We start from the raw sequence: 21,332 nt of genomic DNA on the forward strand, positions 1-21,332 counted from the left end.
TGACATTTATAGAAGTAAAATATCTTTTCTGATAGGAAAATATACTTTATTCCTCTTGCAAATGCTTAAGGAGGCAGGGCCTTGACCAGAGTGAGGGGCCTTGTGGAGCGGTTTCAGTGCTTTTACTAACCATGTTACATCTCATTTCATCCTCACAAAAATCCTAGGAGATGTGGGTACTGTTGTTCTCTTATGTTAAGTGAATAAAATATTAGTAAGATGCAATGATGAGGTTTGGATTCACATATTCTGACTTGAAACCCCATGCTTTTTCCACTGGACCACAAAGCTGGGAAAAGCGTTGAGGTGTCAGTTGACAGATGGCCCTAAATTCAAAGTTGAGCAGTTTAAATTCAGTCTTATGCTGAGTGGGAATTGTCAAATTAAAGTATTCTGGAAATTATGAGCTCATGCTCAGGAAGGGGTGATGAAGGCGTGGAGGCATGGAGACCAGTTTGAAGCATTTTCTGGTATGAGAGATTATGACTTGGGTGAGATATTGATGCGTGCCTAGGAAGCCACTTCTTTGTACCCCAGGAAAGTTGTTTGCTGAGCTCCTATTTTTCCATGGGGTGTATTGGGTGAAGGAGGGCAAAGAAGGTTAAGTCGGTTATAAAAGGAGTGTTTTTCTGCTACTGTATCCAGATGTAGTATCTCCTCCTCACCTTAGAGCTACTCCCCTGTCATACCCTTGAATCAGGTGACACCTGGCAAGTTCCGACATAAATGGTTTATCACTTCAGCCATCCCTACTCAATTTATACATACGGTCATTCAGGCATTAGTTCTCATGCTAAGATGGTGGCTGTGGAAGTGCAGTAGAAGGGACCGGTTGAGAGGTATGTAGAAGAGGCAGGACCTGACAGTGAATCCATTGGCAAATACTTTCCGAGCACCTGCTGTGTAGTACACACTATATTTGGCATGTAGAAGAAAGGAAGAAGAGATTGGTGGATATTAGTGAGTGCTAAGTGATTTCTCAAAGAAGAAGCTTCTTGAAACAGCCAGAGAATGCTTTCTAGAAACATCACTTTACCTGGTCCTTGGGAAATAATCATAGATATTGAGGAAGTTGGAAAGGGTTGCTTACTTAGGGAAGCAGAGAGTGAATTCTTTTTTGATGTGTTAAATCTGAAGTATCAAAGGCATGGAAAGTGTGAGGTTTAGAAATCTTCTTCATGTAGGTGGTGGTTCACAGCCTAAGAGTATAAGAAACTCTTAAGGGACTGTATACAGACTGAATGAGTCTTAGGGGATCATTCAAGGGAAATGGTGGAGGAAGAAGGAAACAGTTACAGAGACTAGGATTCAGAAGACCTTGAGAAGCAGGGCAGCACCGTGAGGAGCTCTGGGCTTTGGAGTCAGGTGAGCCACGTGGGAAAACCAGGGTGGCCACTCACTATGTGGCCTTGGGCAAGTAACGGAACATCCACTGGTCTGGTCTGCTTTCTCCTTTGTCAGATGCAGATAATTATACCTGCCTGGTAAAGTTATGAGTACTAAGTAAAATAATTGTGTAAACTTCCTAGTATAAAGATGGCATGTAATAAATGGAAATTTTTATTATTAGCTGTTAGACTCATGGAAAAAAAGGATCATTCCAAGGAGAAAGTTGACATCAGGGTCAGATACATTTTAAAGATTGAGAAGGATGCAGCCTGGGTTGCACTATGGGATGTGAGAGATTTTTACCTTTAAGAATGTTGAATTCTGAATGGTGATTTTCCTTGTTCCCATGTAATTCTCTGCAGGTTTCCACATAGTTTCCTTTAGAAACAAATAATGCCTTACTTGATCTGCGTATTACTATTTTTTCTTAACTGAACTAGAAATTGGGAACATTGGCCACTCTGTTCATTTCCTGTGTCCTTAGTTAACATAACTTCTGCCCCCAATTCTCTGGTGATTCCATGGTTCAGGGAATTCTGGTTTTTCTTTAATATAGCCTGAATGCTTTTGGTTTTAAATTTTGAGGTATTTAAAGTGAAGCTTATTGAATAGTTTTATTTTTTGCTTTTGTTGACATTAGTCTGCTATGATTCATTACACCCTCAATTGCCTCAACAGATAAATAAGAATTGAATTTCAGTTATGTTAAGCTCTGTGTTTTCTAAAGCAATACCAAAGAGAAAGGCTTACGTTAGGGTCAGGAGTACAAAGGGAACTATTATGTAATGTTTGCCTCACTTTCTATTCAAGTGTGAAATAGGTAGGAATTCAGGAGAAGCAATTGGAATATCAGAACAGTTAGGAACAGAATATAATACATATATATTATATAAATATAATAAAATTTAACTGTTTTGTTTGTTGTCGTTGTTAGCCGTTAAAATAAGTGTTGAGCTCACGGACCCAGGGCCTTAACAAAATTAGGCACAAGCTGATGGAATAGTAGCCATCCCCGAATCTGCCCTTCAGGCTCTGGTGCCCAGCCCTGCCTACTTCCTTTCAGTTCCTTGAACATACTGTGTTTCTTCTTTTTATTTGTCTTTGGCACAAGCTGTTCCATGAGGCTGAAATACTCTTTATTCATCCTCTGGAATTCAGTTCACACCTCACTTCCTCAGGGAAGCCTCTGACCCTCCCCCCAGGAGGGTCACATTCCATTCTCCTGTACCCTGCACTTCTCCCTCTTAGAGAGCACTGATCACAACTGTATGCTCCACCAGGGCAGGGAACAAGTCTAGTTTATTCAGGGCTCTAAGCCAGTCACTAAGAGCAGAGTACACAATAGGCACTCAGTAAATATTTGTCGAATGAAGTTCAGCATTTATTAAGCACCAAGTACCTCACTTCGTCAACTCCTCACAGTAACCCCTTTAGGTATTCTTATCCCCATTAACAGATGAGGCAAGTGACACTAGAAAAGTAACATGCCCCAGGTCACATAGTCAACGAATGGCACAGTCAGAACTTGACCCACGTCACTTTGATGCCAAAGCCAGTGTCCTTCTTTTCTTTTATTTCTCTCATTGCGTGCTATTATCCCACTGAAAAGCCAGTGTTCTAAGCGTGGCACTACGTGATGTTCCACAGAAAAGCCGGCAGAGGGTCTGATCAGAATGTAGCTTTGTACTTGTAATGCCCATTCGCAGTGTGCCTGTGTGCTTTCCCCAGTCGCAGGCTCCGCTTTCATTTGGAGGATATACAACTCTCCATGTCTCAGTCCACATGGTCTGGGTGAGCTCAGCCCTAGGGATGAAGCCCTGTGCCAATCAGCATGACCCATCCCATTGAAATATGATGATTGATTCAGGGGTGGGCTTGTGACCTAATATTGTCAATAAGAGCCAATTGAGACTCAATCTAGAACTTTGGTTGGAGTCTTTGCAAAAGTGGACTTGATCTTTCCAACTGGCCATGGGCCCTGGAAGCATGAAGATTGGCATTACTTCAGAGACTCACCACCTGAAACAGAGAGGAGGGCAGATGTGACCCTAGACACTGTCTGGCTCCTGATAACATTATCTGAGCCTTGCTCAAGCTGTGCCTGAGGTTTTCTGCCTGAATACTTTTCACTAATTTAGTCAGTGGAGTCCTTTTTCTGCATAAACCTTTTTGGATTGGAAGTTCTGTCACCTGCAGTCAAGGGAATCTAACCAACACAGGACCTAAAAGACACTGGACGTGTTTTGACTCTTTTCTGTTTCCATTTTGCACAGGCTTAGGTCACTTCCTTAGGCTCTTTCAATGATCATAAATGTGTGTTTTCTGGGCCTGGGGAAGAAAGCAGTGAGAAGGTAGTACGGCAGCGATGCTTGTCAAAACAGGTGTTGTGGCTTTAGGAATCGTGGCCCTCGGACTTGCTCAGTAACTTGTGGAATGTAAGAAATTTCACTTACTTATTTTTCTGCATCTATAAAGAGTGAGGATAATATTTGCTACACTGGGGCTTCCCTGGTGGTCCAGTGGCTAAGACTCCACACTCCCAATGCGGGGGGCGCAGGCTCAATCCCTGGTCAGGGAACTAGATCCTGCATGCCGCAACTAAGATCCCACGTGCCCAAACTAAGACCCGGCACAGCCAAATAAATAAATATTAAAAAAAAAATTTGCTACCCTGTTTAAATGAGAGGGAGTTGATAAGAATGTGCCTAGTACTTTGTACTTTGGTATGACTCACCTTCCAATGTGGCAGTAACACTTCACCATGTCAACCTGTGGCTTTTCATATTTCTCAATCACTAGACTGACCTAACCAGTAGTGAGGTGGTAAATAAGGAGGCTCCTACTTTTGGACGACCATAGAGGGAGGATATTCATGTTCCATAGCCCAGGAGGCCATAGATGCATGTCCTAACCTCACTGAAACATTAACTGTTTTCACGCTCAAGAGAGAATAGTAAGCTTTCTTTCTGCTCTATGGATTTCACAAATGCTGCGGAGCAACTAAGCCCATGCGCCACAACTACCGAGCCCTGGCGCGGCAACTACTGACGTCCATGCACCTAGAGCCTATGCTCTGCAACAAGAGAAGCCACCACAATGAGAAGTCTGTGCACTGCAATGAAGAGTAGCCGCTGCTCGCCGCAACTAGAGAAAGCCCACACGCAGCAACGAAGATCCAACGCAGCCAAATAATAAATAAATAAATAAATACATAAATAATATCTGCTAGCTGTATTTAGAGTTACCTGGCTGTAGGAGGAAAAATCTGTGTGTTCAAATAGCTTAATTTTCCACAGTGAAGGAAAGCCCTCCCAGAGACACTAAGAAAAATGAAACCAGGCCAGCAAAGATATAAACCATTAATTTTATTTCCATTCCTAAAATGTAAGTGAATTTATTGATTTGATATTTAAAGTAGTCTCTTTGCAAAATCATCTCAGAAAATATTCTAAATTTGTTAAAATGCATGCAAACTATTGCTGAAAATTCTAAGTCCTCTTATTGACCAACTTGTTTTCACAGCACTTGTGATGATTTCCCAAGGTTTCCATGGTTACAGGGAACAAAGAAATCATCTTGAGACCAGAGTGGAAATTTGATCAGACTAATCCGAACAGTATTTATCTACCTCTTTACAGACTCACAGCTTGACTATTTTGAGGCGGCTCTTACAAAGCGTATCTAGTTATTCAAGGTTTGTCTAATTACAGTGGGCCTTTTCTTTGCCTGCAATTTACTACATTCAGCAAAGTATACGTTAGATAATAAGGAAAATGAACCCAAGAACTCTAACTGCTTCATATAGTTTTATGGATATACTGAAGTGTCAAGTACAAACTTCATCTTAAGAATTGAAGACTGGAATGCAGGGAAACAAACTCTGGTGCAATACCAGAATAAAAAACATAACAAAGCTGGGCAGAACTAGGTGTGGCATCCTGGTACATTAATGTTGAAAGCCAGCCCAATGATACTAAGGACAACAAATAGATTCAGATTTCTTTTTTTTTTTTTGCGGTACGCGGGCCTCTCACTGTTGCGGCCTCTCCCGAAGCGGAGCACAGGCTCCGGATGCGCAGGCTCAGTGGCCACGGCTCACGGGCCCAGCCGCTCCGCAGCATGTGGGATCTTCCCGGACCGGGGCACGAACCCACGTCCCCTGCATCGGCAGGCGGACTCTCAACCACTGCGCCACCAGGGAGGCCCCGATTCAGATTTCTTTAAAAAAAAAATCTGTGCTGTTTAGGTTTGGAGTTTTCAACTAGTCAGTATTTCTTTATTTATTTTGTGAATTATTAAGATTTTTTTGGAATTTCCCTGCTGGCGCAGTGGTTAAGAATCCGCCTGACAATGCAGGGGACATGGATTCGAGCCCTGGTCCAGGAATATCCCACATGCTGCGGAGCAACTAAGCCTGTGCGCCACAACTACTGAGCCTGTGCTCTAGAGCCTGTGAGCCACAACTACTGAAGCCTGTGTACCTAGAGCTTGTGCTCCGCAACAAGAGAAGGCACCACAGTGAGAAGCCCGTGTGCTGCAACTAGAGAAAACCCACGCACAGCAACGAAGACCCAACGCAGCCAAAGATAAAAAAATGAATTAATTTTATAGAAAAAGATCTTTTCACGTCTCCCTCTTCAAAGTCTTCTTTTGAGTGATTAACTGCTAATTAGCATCAACCTCTCAAAGAGAAGGTAAAATTAAAATCTGTTGGGTAATAATTTAAATAAGACAGAAAAAATTTGAAGTTACTGAATAAAGTAAGGTTTGAGGATAATGGTGGACTTCAATTATGAAAGCACATTGTTTCCTTTAAGGGAGAGTTCAAAGCTGTTTTGTTTTGTTTTTGATTCTTTGGCAGACAATAGAAAATAGCTAAATAGGTTATAACATAAACTTTTAGTGATGAAATTCAAATTTACCTAAAAAAGGGGGTTCCCTTCTCCCAATTAGTTGTGTGTGTGTGTGTGTGTGTGTGTGTGTGTGTGTGTGTATGGCTGTGTTGCGTCTTCATTGCTGTGTGCAGGCCCTCTCTAGCTGTGGTGAGTAGGGGCTCTAGGTACACGGGCCTCAGCAGTTGTATCCATGGCCTCAGTAGTTGTGGCTCGTGGGCTCCAGAGCACAGGCTCAACAGCCGTGGCACATGGGCTTAGTTGCCCCACGGCACGCGGGATCCTCCGGACCAGGGATCGAACCTGTGTTCCCCACATTGGCAGGCAGACTCTCAACCACTGCACCATGAGGGAAGTCCCCCAATTAGCATTTTAAGTGTAAAACCCAAACCTTAAATTATTCGAGCCCTTCAGGTTTCAACTTCTATTTCACAGCATATCCGTAGATGTGAGGGCGCAGGAGCTCCCAGGACAGGGGGGCCTGTAAGTGCTGCAGCTTCAGCTTGGAGAAGCGGGCCCACTCCAGGGCCTTCCAGCTCTCTCTGGTCAGGTTGCATCCATCAAACAGAAGGTACCAGACAGGAGTCAGGACCTGTTGCCAGAAGTAATTCCAGGTTGAAGGCTTAGCTGCTACATGCTCCATGAAATAAAAAGCTCCTCCCTGAGAAAGAAAAGAAAAGAAAAAAAAAAAAACACATCAAGGATTTTAGTTTGGGGGTAAAAATTTATAAGATGATTTTTTAAAAATTAATTAATTTTTTTATGGCTGCACTGGGTCTTTGTTGCTGTGCGCAGGCTTCCTCTAGTTGCGGTGAGCGGGGGCTACTCTTTGTTGTGGTGCAGGGGCTTCTCATTGCGGTGGCTTCCTTTGTTGCGGAGCATGGGCTCTAGGCGCATGGGCTTCAATAGTTGTGGCTCACGGGCTTTAGAGCACAGGCTCAGTAGTGGTGGCGCATGGGCTTACTTGCTCTGAGGCATGTGGGATCTTCCCGGACCAGGGCTCAAACTCGTGTCCCCTGCATTGGCAGGCAGATTCTTAACCACTGGACCACCAGGGAAGTCCTATAAGATGATTAAATGTCAGATTTCAGTGGCCCCAAAGGCCAACTTCATGAGAAGACATGGAGAAATTCAAACTTACTACGATACTATTCTGGTTAATAGTGTCATCTTCTGTCAGATTTTATACAGAGTTGCCAATCTATATTTTCTGTTCATAAAGGTAATACATAATAATAGTTAGAATTTGAAGCAGTTACTGCATGCAAGACCCTGTCTGTAAGGCCTATCACATGTTAACTCAATCCTTACAATGCACTTATTTGGTAAGCATTATTATTATCATTCCTATGTTCTACAGATGAGGAAACAGAGTCACATAGAAAATAAACAACTTGCCCAAGGTCATACAGCTTACAGATGTCAAAATCAGGTTTTTACCTTGGGTGGTCTGGCTCCAGAGGCTGGCAATACTGTCTCACCAATATTATTTTAGAAAATTCAGAAAATACAGAAAAGTTTAAAAAGAAAAACAGTCAATCATCTTTCATCACCTCGAGACAACTACTGTTAAGATTTTGTGGAAGATGGTGGAGTAGAAGGACATGCACTCATTCCTTCTCGTGAGAGCACCGGAATCCCAACTAACAGTCATCGACAGGAAGACACTGGAATGCACCAAAAAAGATACCCCACATCCAAAGACAAAGGAGAAGCTGCAGTGAGATGGTAGGAGGGGTGCAATCAGAATAAAAGCAAATCCCATAACCACTGGGTACGGGTGACTCACAAACTGAAGAACACTTATACCACAGAAGTCCACCCACTGGAGTGAAGATTCTGAGCCCCACGTCAGGCTTCCCAGCCTGGGGTGTCCGGCAATGGGAGGAGGAATTTCCAGAGAATCAGACTTTGAAGGCTAGTGGGATTTGATTGCAGAACTTCGACAGGACTGGGGGAAACAGATTCCAGTCTTGGAGGGCACACACAAAGTAGTATGCACATCAGGACCCAGGGGGAAGGAGCAGTGACCCCATAGGAGACTGAACCAGACCTACCTGCTAGTGTTGGAGGGTCTCCTGCAGAGGCAGGGGGTGGCTGTGGCTCACCACAGGGACAAGGACACTGGCAGCAGAAGTTCTGGGAAGTACTACTTGGCATGAGCCACCCCCCCCCCCACAGTCTGCCATTAGCCCCACCAAAGAGCCTGTAGCCTCCAGTGCTGGGTTGCCTCAGTCCAAACAACCAACAGGGAGGGAACTCAGCCCCACCCATCAGCAGACAAGCGGATTAAAGTTTTACTGAGCTCTGCCCACCAGAGCAACACCCAGCTCTACCCACCACCAGTCCCTCCCATCAGGAAGCTTGCACAAGCCTCTGAGATAGACTTATCCACCAGAGGGCAGACAGCAGAAGCAAGAAGAACTACAGTCCTGCAGCCTGTGGAACAGAAACCACATTCAAAGAAAGATAGACAAGATGAAAAGGCAGAGGGCTATGTCCCAGATGAAGGAACAAGATAAAACCCCAGAAAAACAACTAAGTGAAGTGGAGATAGGCAACCTTCCAGAAAAAGAATTCAGAATAACGATAGTGAAGATGATCCAGGACCTCGGAAAAAGAATGGAGGCAAAGATCGAGAAGATGCAAGAAATGTTTATCAAAGACCTAGAAGAATTAAAGAACAAACACCTAGAAGAATTAAAGAACAAACAAACAGAGATGAACAATACAATAACTGAAATGAAAAATACCCTAGAGGAATCAACAGCAGAATAACTGAGGGAGAAGAACGGATAAGTGACATGGAAGACAGAGTGGTGGAATTCACTGCCACAGAACAGATTAAAGAAAAAAGAATGAAAAGAAATGAAGACAGCCTAAGAGACCTCTGGGACAGTATTAAATGCACCAATATTCACATTACAGGGGTCCCAGAAGGAGAAGAGAGAGAGAAAGGACCCAAGAAAATATTTGAAGAGATTATAGTCAAAAACTTCCCTAACATGGAAAAGAAATAGTAACCCAAGTCCAGGAAGTGCAGAGAGTCCCAGGCAGGATAAACCCAAGGAGAAACACGCCAAGACACATAGTAATCAAATTGACAAGAATTAAGGACAAAGAAAAATTATTAAAAGCAACAAGGGAAAAACAACGAATAACATACAAGGGAACTCCCATAAGATTAACGGCTGATTTCTCAAAAACTCTACAAGCCAGAAGGGAGTGGCATGATATACTTAAAGTGATGAAAGGGAAGAACCTATAACCAAGATTACTCTACCCAGCAAGGATCTCATTCGGATTCGATGGAGAAATCAAAAGCTTTACAGACAAGCAAAAGCTAAGAGAATTCAGCACCACCAAACCAGCTCTACAACAAATGCTAGAGGAACTTTTCTACATGGGAAACACAAGAGAAGAAAAGGACCTGCAAAAACAAACCCAAAATAATTAAGAAAATGGTAATAGGAACATACATATCAATAATTACCTTAAATGTGAATGGATTAAATGCTCCAACCAAAAGACATAGACTTGCTGAATGGATACAAAAACAAGACCCATATATATGCTGTCTACAAGAGACCCACTTCAGGACACATACAGACTGAAAGTGAGGGGATGGAAAAATATATTCCATGTAAAAGGAAATCAAAAGAAAGCTGGAGTAGCAATACTCATATCAGATAAAACAGACTTTAAGATAAAGACTGTTACAAGAGATAAGGAAGGACACTACATAATGATCAAGGGATCAATCCAAGAAGAAGATACAACAATTATAAATATATATGCACCCAACATAGGAGCACCTCAATACGTAAGGCAAATGCTAACAGCTATAAAAGAGGAAATCAACAGGAAAACACAATAATAGTGGGGGCCTTTAACACCTCATTTACATCAATGGACAGATCATCCAGACAGAAAATTAGCAAGGAAGCACAAGCTTTAATTGACAATAGACCAGATAGATTTAATTGATATTTATAGGACATTCCATCCAAAAACAGCAGATTACACTTTCTTCTCAAGTGCACACGGAACATTCTCCAGGATAGATCACATCTTGGGTCACAAATCAAGCCTTGGTAAATTTAAGAAAACTGAAATCATATCAAGCGTTTTTCCAAGCACAACACTATGAGATTAGAAATAAATTACAGGGAAAAAACGTAAAAAACACAAACACATGGAGACTAAACAGTACATTACTAAATAACCAACAGATCACTGAAGAAATCAAAGAGGAAACCAAAAAATACCTAGAGAAAAATGACAACGAAAACACGATGATCCCAAACCTATGGGATGCAGCAAAAGCAGTTCTAAGAGGGAAGTTTATAGCAATACAATCCTACCTCAAGAAACAAGAAAAACCTCAAATAGTCTAACTTTACACCTAAAGGAACTGGAGAAAGAAGAACAAACAAAACCCAAAGTTAGTAGAAGGAAACAAATCATAAAGATCAGAGCAGAAATAAATGAAATAGAAACAAAGAAAACAATAGCATAGATCAATAAAACTAAAAGGTGGTTCTTTGAGAAGATAAACAAAATTGATAAACCTTTAGCCAGACTCATCAAGAAAAAGAGGGAGAGGACTCAAATCAATAAAATTAGAAATGAAAAAGGAGAAGTTACAACGGACACTGCAGAAATACAAAGCATCCTAAGAGACTACTACAAGCAACTCTATGCCAATAAAATGGATAACCTGGAAGAAATAGACAAATTCTTACAAAGGTATAACCCTCCAAGACTGAACCAGGAAGAAATAGAAAGTACGAACAAACCAATCACAAGTAATGAAATTGAAACTGTGATTAAAAGTCTTCCAGCAAACAAAAGTCCAGGACTAGATGGCTTCACAGGTGAATTCTATCAAATATTTAGAGAAGAGCTAACACCCATCCTTCTCAAACTCTTCCAAAAAGTTGTAGAGGAACACTCCCAGACTCATTCTACGAGGCCACCATCACCCTGATTCCAAAACCAGACAAAGATACTACAAAAAGAGAAAATTACAGACCAATATCACTGATGAATATAGATGCAAAAATCCTCAACAAAATACTAGCAAAGAGAATCCAACAACACATTAAAAGGATCATACACCATGATCAAGTGGGATTTATCCCAGGGATGCAAGGATTCTTCAATATATGCAAATCAATAAATGTGACACACCACATTAACAAATTGAAGAATAAAAACCATATGATCATGTAAATAGATGCAGAAAAAGCTTTTGACAAAATTCAACACCGATTATGATAGAGACTCTCCAGAAAGTGGGCATAGAGGGAACCTACCTCAACATAACAGAGGCCATATACCCACAGCAAACATCATTCTCAATGGTGAAAAACTGCAAGCATTTCCTCTAAGATCAGGAACAAGACAAGGATGTCCACTCTTGCCACTATTATTCAACATAGTGGCAAGGAACTCCTAGCCATGGCAATCAGAGACGAAAAAGAAATAAAAGGAATACAAATTTGAAAAGAAGTAAAACTGTCACTGTTTGCAGATGACATGATGCTATACATAGAGAATCCTAAAGATGCCACCAGAAAACTACTAGAGCTAATCAGTGCATTTGGAAAAGTTGCAGGATACAAAATTAATGCACAGAAATCTCTTGAATTCCTATACACTAACAACAAAAAAATCAGAAAGACAGATTAAGGAAACAATCCCATTTACCATTGCAACAAAAAGAATAAAATACATAGGAATAAACCTACCTAAGGAGGTAAAAAACCTGCACTCAGAAGACTGTAAGACACTGACGAAAGAAATGAAAGATGACACAAACAGATGGAGAGATATACCATGTTCTTGGCTTGGAAGAATCAATATTTTGAAAATGACTATACTACCCAAAGCAATATACAGATTCAATGCAATGCGTATCAAATTACCAATGGCACTTTTTACAGAGCTAAAACAAAAAATCTTAAAATTTGTATGGAGACACAAAAGACCCTGAATAGCCAAAGCAGTCTTGAGGGAAAAAACCGGAGCTGGAGGAATCAGACTCCCTGACTTCAGACTATACTACAAAGCTGCAGTAATCGAGACAATATGGCACTGGCACAAAAACAGAAATATAGATCAATGGACAGAATAGAAAGCTCAGAGAGAAACCCATGCACCTATGGTCAACTAATCTATGACAAAGGAGGCAAGAATATACAATGGAGAAAAGACAGTCTCTTCAGTAAGTGGTGCTTGGAAGACTGGGCAGCCACATGTAAAAGAATTAAATTAGAATACTCCCTAACACCATACACAAAAATAAACTCAAAATGGATTAAAGCCCTAAATGTAAGACCGGACACTATAAAACTCTTAGAGGAAAACGTAGGAAGAACACTCTTTGACATAAATCACAGCAAGATCTTTTTTGACCCACCTCCTAGAGTAATGGAAATAAAAACAAAAATAAACAAATGGGACCTAATGAAACTTAAAAGCTTTTGCACAGCAAAGGAAACTATAAACAAGACGAAAAGACAACCCTCAGAATGGGAGAAAATATTTGCAAATGAATGAACAGACAAAGGATTAATCTCCAAAATATATAAACAGCACATGCAGCTCAATATTAAAAACACAAACAACCCAATCAAAAAATGGGCAGAAGACCTAAATAGACATTTCTCCAAAGATGACATACAGATGGCCAAGGAGCACATGAAAAGCTGCTCAACATCACTAATTAGTAGAGAAATGCAAATCAAAACTACAATGAGGTATCATCTCATGCTGGTTAGAATGGGCATCATCAGAAAATCTACAAACAAAAAATGCTGGAGAGAAATATATGGAGAAAAGGGAACCCTCTTGCACTGTTGGTGGGAATGTAAATTGATACAGCCACTATGGAGAACAGTATGGAGGTTCCTTAAAAAGCTAAAAATAGAATTACCATATCACCCAGCAGTTCCACTACTGGGCATATACCCAGAGAAAACCATAATTCAAAAAGACACATGCACCCCAATGTTCGTTGCAGTACTGTTTACAATAGCCAGGTCATGGAAGCAACCTAAATGCCCATCGACAGACGAATGGTTAAAGAAGATGTGGTTCATATATACAATGGAATATTACCCAGCCATAGAAAGGAATGAAATTGGGTCATTTGTGGAGACGTGGATGGAGCTAGAGACTGTCATACAGAGTGAAGTAAGTCAGAAAGAGAAAAACAAATATTGTATATTAACGCATTTATGTGGAATCTAGAAAAGTGGTACAGATGAACCGGTTTGCAAGGCAGAAATAGAGACACAGATGTAGAGAACAAACGTATGGACACCAAGGGGGGAAAGTGGGGGTGGGGGCGGTAGGATGAACTGGGAGATTGGGATTGACATATATACACTAGTATGTATACAATAGATAACTAATAAGAACCTGCTGTGTAAAAAAATAAAAAGCAAAAAAGCAAAAAAAAACAAAATAAAATTTTGTATATACATTTATATTTTTTTTTTCTAAAACTAGGATTGGAATATACATTCTGTTTTATAATCTGTTTTATTTTATTTATGTATTTGAGTATTATTCTAAAAGATGGTTTAAAAAACCTTTATGCAATATTTCACACCACTGAAGTTACCATCTCTTTTTTTTTTTTTTTTTTGGCGGTACGCGGGCCTCTCACTGTTGTGGCCTTTCCCGTTGCGGAGCACAGGCTTCAGACATGCAGGCTCAGCGGCCATGGCTCACGGGCCCAACCGCTCCACGGCATGCGGGATCCTCCTGGACCGGGGCACGAACCCGTGTCCCCTCATCGGCAGGCGGACTCTCAACCACTGCGCCACCAGGGAAGCCCTACCATCTCTTATTTAACCATTCTCATTTAGGCTATTTCCAATTTTACATTGTTATAAATACTGTTACAGTGAACATCCTTATCCATAAAACTTTGTGACCATCTATAATTATTTCCAAATAAATAACTTGCTAAAAAGTGGAATTGCTGAATCAAACGTCTGTGCCTTTTTAAAGCTTTTGGTACAGGTTGTCAAATTGCCCTTTGGAAAAGTTGTAGCAGTTTGCATTCATGCTAGCAATAGATGTGAATGCCCATTTCCAATAAACTCTCATCAGTACTTTTTTCTCCTATATCTTTGTCAATTTGATGTGTAATATGGTATTTTTGATAACCTGCATAGCTTTAATATTCGTAATCGTAACATCTTTTACTAAACCTTATTGATTATTTGGATTTCTTGTTTTCTGATTTGTCTGTTAATGTCCATCCATTATCAGTTTTCTTCTTTTTTCTTTTCTTTATTTATTTGGTTGTGCTGGGTCTTAGTTGTGGCAGGTGAGCTCCTTAGTTGTGGCTCGCCGGCTCCTTAACTGTGGCATGCTCACTCTTAGTTGCGGCATGCATGTGGGATCTAGTTCCCTGACCAGGGATTGAACCTGTGCCCCCTGCGTTGCGAGTCTTAACCACTGTGCCACAGGGCAAGTCCCCACTATCGGTTTTCTAATAGGCCATTGGTTTTTTTCTTACTGATTAGTAAGGGCTTTTAGTATAATTAGACTACATAGACTACAGATGTTTTCCCTTGTTTGTTGTTTGCCTTTTAATTACAATTTTTTAAACTTCCCCTTTTATTAAAAAAAAAATCTTTAAATTCATCTGAGTATTGTTCTTAGGCTCTGCTTTGCAAACCTGTGGGTGTCTGAATCCATACCTAGTACTGCCTGGGACTAAATAACCATGTCTTATACTTTTTTTTTTTTTAGTTCATTAGTTCATGTCTTTTATTAACCAATATACAATAACCTGTCTTCTGGTTTGTTGAAACAATAGGTCAGACAACATTTGTCACAATAGTGTTTGTCAAAGTGGCTGGCCATAAAAACTCCACACCACATTTATCTGAAGGGCACTCCCGATGAAGGTGACTGCTTTTGCCATTCTGATCCGCCTTACAGTATTTCAGGACAGCCAGCTTAACCTTTCTCTCTCTCTCTCTCTTTTTTTTCTTTTGGCCATGTGGCTTGTGGGATCTTAGTTTCCCAACCAGGGATCGAACCTGGGCCCTCCGCAGTGAGAGTGCAGAGTCCTAACCACTGGACCGCCAGGGAATTCCCAACCCTCTTTCTCTTATGCTTGTTCTTCTTGGGAGTGGTGTAAGACTTCTTCCTTTTCTTAGTACCAGCACGAAGTCTCAACAGAAGATGAAAAGTAGACTCCTTTTGAATGTTGTAGTCAAACAAAGTACGTCCATCTTCCAGTTGCTTGCCAGCAAAGGTTAGTCTTCGCTGGTCAGAAGGAATTACTTCCTTATCTTGGATCTTGGCCTTTACATTTTCTATTGTATCTGAGGGTTCGACCTCGAGAGTGGTGGTCTTCCCTGTCCGGATCTTCATAAAAATCTGCATCCTGGTGGCGGCACCACCACAGATGGTGGATCCAAAAAGCCTATGTCTTATACTTTTGTGCCGTTGTCACAGGATGTAAACGATGGGATTTATTTTATTAAAATACTGAATCATCTAAAAGTGTTACTAAATTCATGGTTATATTTTGTCATTAGGTATTTTATTTGGTCAGTGGATGCTGTGTGTAAATTACTGTCATATAGGAGTTAGTAACTGCTGCTTTCATCTAGGACGGTCCTATACTTATGGGTCAAGTCTGGACACAGTAGAGGCTACACATTATTAAGGAGTCTTCAGAAGTTTTCTACTTATCTACCTCTGGGGTGAAGGGGGAAACGGACCAATGATTACCTCCCAGACCCAGGATGACTGTCCCACTCCTTAGCCTCTTCTAGCCTCCCTAGTGTTGGCTATCCCAGGCAGGGTTTAGAGATGGAGTTCCTCCAAATCTATGGGTAAGTGTAAGACCTGTGTTCAGGAATGGAAAACTTGACATTTCCTGATTGAAATATTTTTTTTCCATAGAAGAGGACAGGAGAGAAGAGGTGATCCAGGCCTGGGGAGGTTGCTGATGCCCTCTGGGTTACACAGGTTAAGCTAGAGATGCCTGTTACCCACTCAGGTGACTGTCGAGTAGACAGCTGGGTATGAAGATCTGGGGTTAGAAGAGAGATCTGAGCTTGATACTTAGATTTGGAAGCCATTTGTGTATGCACGATAATTGAAAACATTGGGGGTACATGAGATTGCACAGGGCGTGTATATAAGTGAAATGAGAGCTAAAAAAGAAACTCCAGCGTTTAGGGGATGGGCAGAGGAAGAAAAGCCAGCAAAAGTGGTAGAAATGTTGAAGTCAGATAAAAAGCCCCAGTGACAAGCACTGTGGTACAGTGATAAGAATATTTGCATTAAAGTCAGACATAGTGGCTGTGTAACTTGAGGCAAGTTTCTTAACTCCTCTGGGTCTGTTTCCCCAGTCCAACATGAAGGCAATACCTGCTTTAAAGGACTGTTTCCTACATGAGAATGTAGGAAAGCTCTTGGTTCTGTTCAGCAGAGAATGGGTGCTTCGGAGGAGCTAAGGAAGACCACCAAGAATATGATCCCCTAAGGGCACTCTCAGGGCTTAAACCAGAGATGACCGTTACTTGCTTTGCAGAGGTGTTGTGAGATTAGTAACACTGTAAGCAAAACCTCTAACTGTGCCCAGTCTTAGGACACAAGAACCCAGGATTTGAGTATCAGAATCAGACTTTTTTCAGTTACTACTTTGACGTTGGCCTATCCTTGAGCCAAAGACAGAATTACAGTTGGCCCTCAGTATCCACAAGTTCTGCATCCTTGGATTCAACCAAATGCAGATCAAAAATGTTTGGAAAAAATCCAGAAAGTTCCAAAAAAGCAAAACTTGAATTTGCCACATGCTGGCACCTGTTTACATAGCATTTACATCGTATTAGGTATTATAAGTAATCTAGAGATGATTTAAGGCATATGGGAGGATGTGCATAAGTTATATGCAGGTACTGCAACATTTTATATAAGGGACTTAAGCTTCTGTAGATTTTGGTATCTGTGGAGGGGACAGGGAGGGACCCCGAGGAAATTGAGGGATGACTGTATATTAATTGCCTCTAAACACTATCTTCAAGTCCTTTTCTTCCTGAGGAACTTCCTCTGTTAGAAAATAAAACTGGGGATTACAGAACATCCATTTCCTCTAGTATAGTAAATTCAAATGTTAAGATACCCATACTTGAGACTCCCCTGGTGGCACAGAGGTTAAGAATCCGCCTGACAATGCAGGGGACATGGGTTCGAGTTCTGGTCTGGGAAGATCCCACATGCCGCGGAGCAACTAAGCCCGAGTGCCACAACTACTGAGCTTGTGCTCTAGAGCCTGTGAGCCACAACTGCTGAGCCCGCATGCCACAACTACCAAAGCCCACGCGCCTAGAGTCTGTGCTCCGCAACAAGAGGAGCCACCCCAATGAGAAGCCTTCACGCTGCAACTAGAGAAAGCCTGCGCACAGCAACAAAGACCCAACGCAGTCAAAAATTAACAATAAATAAATTAATTTAAAAAAGATATCCATACTTTATGTTCACCTATGTTTAGAATAAAACTATTTTAAACTAGTTTTTAAACAATAAAGGTAATATGTGAAAATTACATATAGGTATAAAGAATTTCAAACTATACAGAGAGGTATAATATGAAAAGTAATTCCTTCCCCTCATCCAATTCCCTTCCCAAGAGGTAACCACTGTTAATAGTTTCTTGTGTATCATTCCCATTAACATAAATACTTATATAGGTATATTCTCCCACACACACACAAATGGACTTATACTGTATATAATATTCTATGCTTTCATTGCTTTTTAATTTAACACTGTCTCTTGAGGAGATAGTTTTTTCATATCAACATAGGTAACTCTTCCTTGTTCTTTTAACAGCTGCACAGAAATCCTTTACACGATGCGACAATTTACTCAACAGCCTCCTACCTCCTATTGCTGGATGTTTAAGTTATTTACAATTTGTGGTATTACAAATACTGTAATGAATATTTTCGCATATGAATGAGTTTTTGCACATTTGTGCAGTATAGCTATAGGATAAATTCCTGTTGGATGAAGGAGGAAGTGTCCTTGAAAATTTGATATTATCAAATTGCCCTCCAAAGAGGGCACTTCCTCCAACTGGGGTAATCCAGTCCCCCAGACTCACCCCAACACCATATTGAACTTAAAAGTCTCTGACAGTGTTAGGTAAAAATAGTATCTTGCTTTAATTTCTTCTTAATTGAAGTATAGTTGATTTATAATATTATATTAGTTTCAGGTGTATAACAGTGATTCAGAATTTTTATAGATTATACTTCATTTAAAGTTATTACAAAATAATGGCTATATTTCCCTGTGCTGTAGAATATATCCTTGTTGCTTATTTATTTTATACATAGTAGTTTGTATCTCTTAATCCCACATCATTACCTTGCCCCTCCCCACTTTCCTCTCCCCTCTGGTAACCACTAGTTTGTTCTCTATATCTGTGAGTCTATTTCTGTTTGTTATATACATTCATTTGTTATATTTTTAAGATTCCACGTATAAGTGATATCTTGCTTAAATTTGTTCTTTTATTGCAAGACAACATTTATATCATATATTGGCTATTTTTATTTATATTTCTGTTCCTGTGCTTTGCTTACTTTTCTCTTTTTTAAAAAACTGATTTAAGAATTCTATTGATCTTGATTTGTAATGTCTTTTATTTTTTTATTAAAATTTTTTTTTATATTAATTTATTTAGTTTTGGCTGCCCTGGGTCTTTGTAGCTGCACGCAGGCTTTCTCTAGTTGCTGCGAGCGGGGGATACTCTTCGTTGCAGTGCAAGGGATTCTCATTGCAGTGGCTTCTCTTGTTGCAGAGCATGGGCTCTAGGCGCACGGGCTTCCGTAGTTGTGGCACGTGGGCTCAATAGTTGCGGCTTGCGGGCTCTAGAGCGCAGGCTCAGTAGTTGTGGCACACGGGCTTAGTCGCTCCGTGGCATGTGGGATCTTCCCGGACCAGGGATCGAACCCATGTCCTGCTTTGGCAGGCAGATTCTTAACCACTGGACCACCAGGGAAGTCCTGTAATGTCTTTTAATATGAAGTTAACGCATTATCTATCATCCTTGGCAAATACTTTTTACAAACTTTTTTGTACTTTAAGTTTTTTTACACTCCTTTTTTTTCTCTGCAGGAGTTCTAAAATTTTACATATTCATGTATTATCAATCTTTTCCTATATAGCTTCTTTTCCACTCTAAGATTTTTTAAAAAATTCGGCAGTGTCTTCTCTAGTAGTTGTACTTTTTATGTTAGGGTGTTTGATCTACCTGAAATTGATAGGGCTGCCCTTGGTGATAGTGGTTACTACTAACCAGCCCTCACACCCTGTACTCACCGGCCTCAGCACCCTGCACACTTCCTGGAGGATCCGCTCCTGGTTCTTCACGGAGCACAGGACCAGTGTGCAGACCACCACATCCATGGAGTCGTCGGCCACCTGGTGCAGGTCCTCCCCGGCAGCCACCAGGAAGGGCTCAAACTGCAGGTGTCGGTTCTCAGCAATGCTCTTGATCAAGAACTTCTCAAAGTTGGGGTTGGGATCAATACAGGTCACCCGGCATCCAGGCGGGTAGAACTTGAAGTTGGGCCCTGTGCCGCAGCCCAGCTCCAGCAGGGAGAGCTTCCCGGAGGGGCCTGCGAACTCCTGTAGATTGCTGAAGAGCTCCTGCTTCTTGCTCGCCATCCGTTCGTTGTACATCACAGTAAACCTTGCCAAGAAGTAGGGGAGCGATTTTTTGCATATCCAGTTCCACAGGCCCAGGAAGTCCAGCAGGTACACGGGAAATGCCAGGATGCAGACGGCCAGCCGGAGGATAAAAATGGTCAGCGCCATCACTCAGAAGAGAAGAAAACAGATCAGCAGTTAAGAGGCCTGACTCCTTTAATTGCAGGAAGTAGGTTTCTGGCCACATTCCAGAGCCAATCAGCTGCAGAGGAAAGAGCTGGTTGTGCTGGAGAGACGCAGCTGCAGTAAAATCTCGGGCGAGAGGCCCATTTCACCCAGTTAATAGATGTTTGCAAAAGTTGCCTCATAGCTTACTTTTCATGAGGTAAAATGAGAAGGTTCTCAGCTTTTCCTTAGAAGGAAGGCTGATTACAACCCATTATTACAAATCTATTCCTGCTTGGAGACTACTGCAAGTTTCCTGCTGAAGTTTTAAATGCACAGCATACTTACAGCCTGTCTGGTTCTCCAGTGACCTCTGCTAAGAAAACAGAATCCGTGGGTGGAGCCTGGTTAAACCACACCAGAAAGCCACTGCCAAAGCCCATTTATTACGTGACCCCTCCTACTTCCCTTCCATTCCGCCCTCATGTTTTTTTAAACAAATTTTTTTTCTGCTGATTTTATTTATTTTTTGTCTCTTGTGGATGCCTTTTTTTTGGCTGCATTGGGTCTTTGTTGCTGCATGCGGGTTTCTCATTCCAGTGGCTTCTCTTGTTGCAGAGCACGGGCTCTAGGCGCGTGGGCTTCAGTAGTTGTGGCACACGGGTTCAGTAGTTGTTATAGCAGCCTATATTTTGAAAAGCATTTCCCTCACCCCCTTTTTTTCTTCAGTCTCTGTAGGCAGTATTTTAGTTTTCTCCTGGGGTGTTTACATTTCAAAGACATTCACAACTTCAGGGACAGAGAAAGAATGACGTTTTTCTCCTAGGAGTTTTGGGGTGTATTTCTCTATTATCAGAAGTCTAGGGTGACTACTATTTAGATTTTTTCTTTGTATTAGGGGTCGGGCAACATGAGGCACTCTGTTTCAATCACCACAACATCTTCCCATTTGCTCTCCTCACTTTCCCGGGGATTCTACCTCTTAGCATCCTAATCAGGCTTTCTCACAAGTACTTGGACCTTAATCTGCAGTAGCTTGTGCCCTCCTAGCTTTGCAAAATGGCACATGAAGGTCTCCAACTTATTATTCTGCTCTTGTACCTTGTCTGCCAGCCCCGAAGCTAGCAGAGTAGTGGACAACTGCATGTTCTTCTCTAACTTCAGCTCTTCTTCCAACTGTCT

At 41.3% G+C, this 21,332-nt stretch overlaps 2 protein-coding genes across 3 annotated transcripts; both read right to left on the bottom strand.

The window, feature by feature from the left end:
- Nucleotides 1-2,764: 2,764 nt before the first annotated feature.
- Nucleotides 2,765-20,509, bottom strand: TMT1A (thiol methyltransferase 1A). 2 transcript variants are annotated; one of them, XM_060166233.1, is made up of 3 exons: nt 19,656-20,509; nt 6,673-6,942; nt 2,765-3,408 (listed from the first exon to the last, which is right to left on the bottom strand). In XM_060166233.1, the coding sequence occupies exons 1-2, from the start codon at nt 20,151-20,153 to the stop codon at nt 6,706-6,708; spliced, it is 735 nt and encodes a 244-aa protein (XP_060022216.1). In that variant the 5' UTR covers nt 20,154-20,509; the 3' UTR covers nt 2,765-3,408; nt 6,673-6,705. The 2 variants fall into 2 exon arrangements, with proteins under 2 accessions (XP_060022216.1, XP_060022215.1); XM_060166232.1 differs by lacking the exon at nt 2,765-3,408 and having other exon boundaries at nt 4,735-6,942.
- LOC132529569 (ubiquitin-like) lies at nt 15,125-15,698 on the bottom strand. The gene is made up of 2 exons (XM_060166234.1): nt 15,411-15,698; nt 15,125-15,271 (listed from the first exon to the last, which is right to left on the bottom strand). Exons 1-2 carry the CDS (start codon nt 15,696-15,698, stop codon nt 15,125-15,127), a joined length of 435 nt encoding a protein of 144 aa, XP_060022217.1.
- Nucleotides 20,510-21,332: the final 823 nt, after the last annotated feature.

The sequence above is a fragment of the Lagenorhynchus albirostris genome, chromosome 11 (assembly GCF_949774975.1).
Source record: "Lagenorhynchus albirostris chromosome 11, mLagAlb1.1, whole genome shotgun sequence".
NCBI classification, from domain to species: domain Eukaryota; kingdom Metazoa; phylum Chordata; class Mammalia; order Artiodactyla; family Delphinidae; genus Lagenorhynchus; species Lagenorhynchus albirostris.